This window comes from Egretta garzetta, unplaced genomic scaffold, assembly GCF_000687185.1.
Source record: "Egretta garzetta isolate BGI_Z169 unplaced genomic scaffold, ASM68718v1 scaffold1245, whole genome shotgun sequence".
NCBI lineage: Eukaryota > Metazoa > Chordata > Aves > Pelecaniformes > Ardeidae > Egretta > Egretta garzetta.
In genome coordinates, this window is record NW_009259624.1 from 20419 (window position 1) to 20954 (window position 536).

Below are 536 nucleotides of genomic sequence, written 5' to 3' on the forward strand. Positions count from 1 at the left end.
GCCCCGAACACCCCAACCCCTATCTCTTTCTCCCCAGGGTGACCCCGGCCCCCCCGGGCCACCAGGGATGATGGGTCCTCCGGTGAGTGACAGCCTTTCCTGTCACCCCCCCTCCCAGTGCTCAGTGCCTGGCATGTCCCTGAAGACAGGACCCAGTGTCCCCTGAGCTAGGGCTGTCCCACCGCATGCTCCCAGGATGCTGAGCCCAAGGGGGTGGGTGGGCATCCCCCCAGCCTGGTGCTGCAAGTCAGGGTCCCCAGCAGAGACCAGGCTGGGAGGGCCCTGCCTCAGTCTTGTTGTGGGAGCCAGGACCGCCCCCCCCAGCTCTTTTCTCCCTCCAGGGTTTCAAGGGGAAGACGGGGCACCCCGGTCTCCCGGGACCGAAGGTGAGCGATGGTGGCACTGGGGGACACTCGGTGGTGACAACCCCAGGGACCACAGTCCTGGGCTGGGGTCTCCACGCCCTGTGCTCCTCACTGTGTCCCTTCCTCCTTTTAGGGTGACTGCGGCAAACCCGGCCCCCCAGGGAGCACAGG

At 67.0% G+C, this 536-nt stretch overlaps 1 protein-coding gene across 1 annotated transcript in view; it reads left to right on the plus strand.

Annotated features, from left to right (window-relative positions):
* LOC104125974 (collagen alpha-1(XVI) chain) overlaps window positions 1-536 on the plus strand; it is a gene marked incomplete at its 5' end in the record, with an annotated part of 25891 nt that overhangs the window by 18304 nt on the left and 7051 nt on the right. The window contains 3 exons of the mRNA XM_035893963.1: window positions 38-82; window positions 342-386; window positions 499-536. Coding sequence (XP_035749856.1) covers window positions 38-82; window positions 342-386; window positions 499-536 — 128 coding nt within the window. The remainder of the gene's footprint in view (window positions 1-37; window positions 83-341; window positions 387-498) is intronic.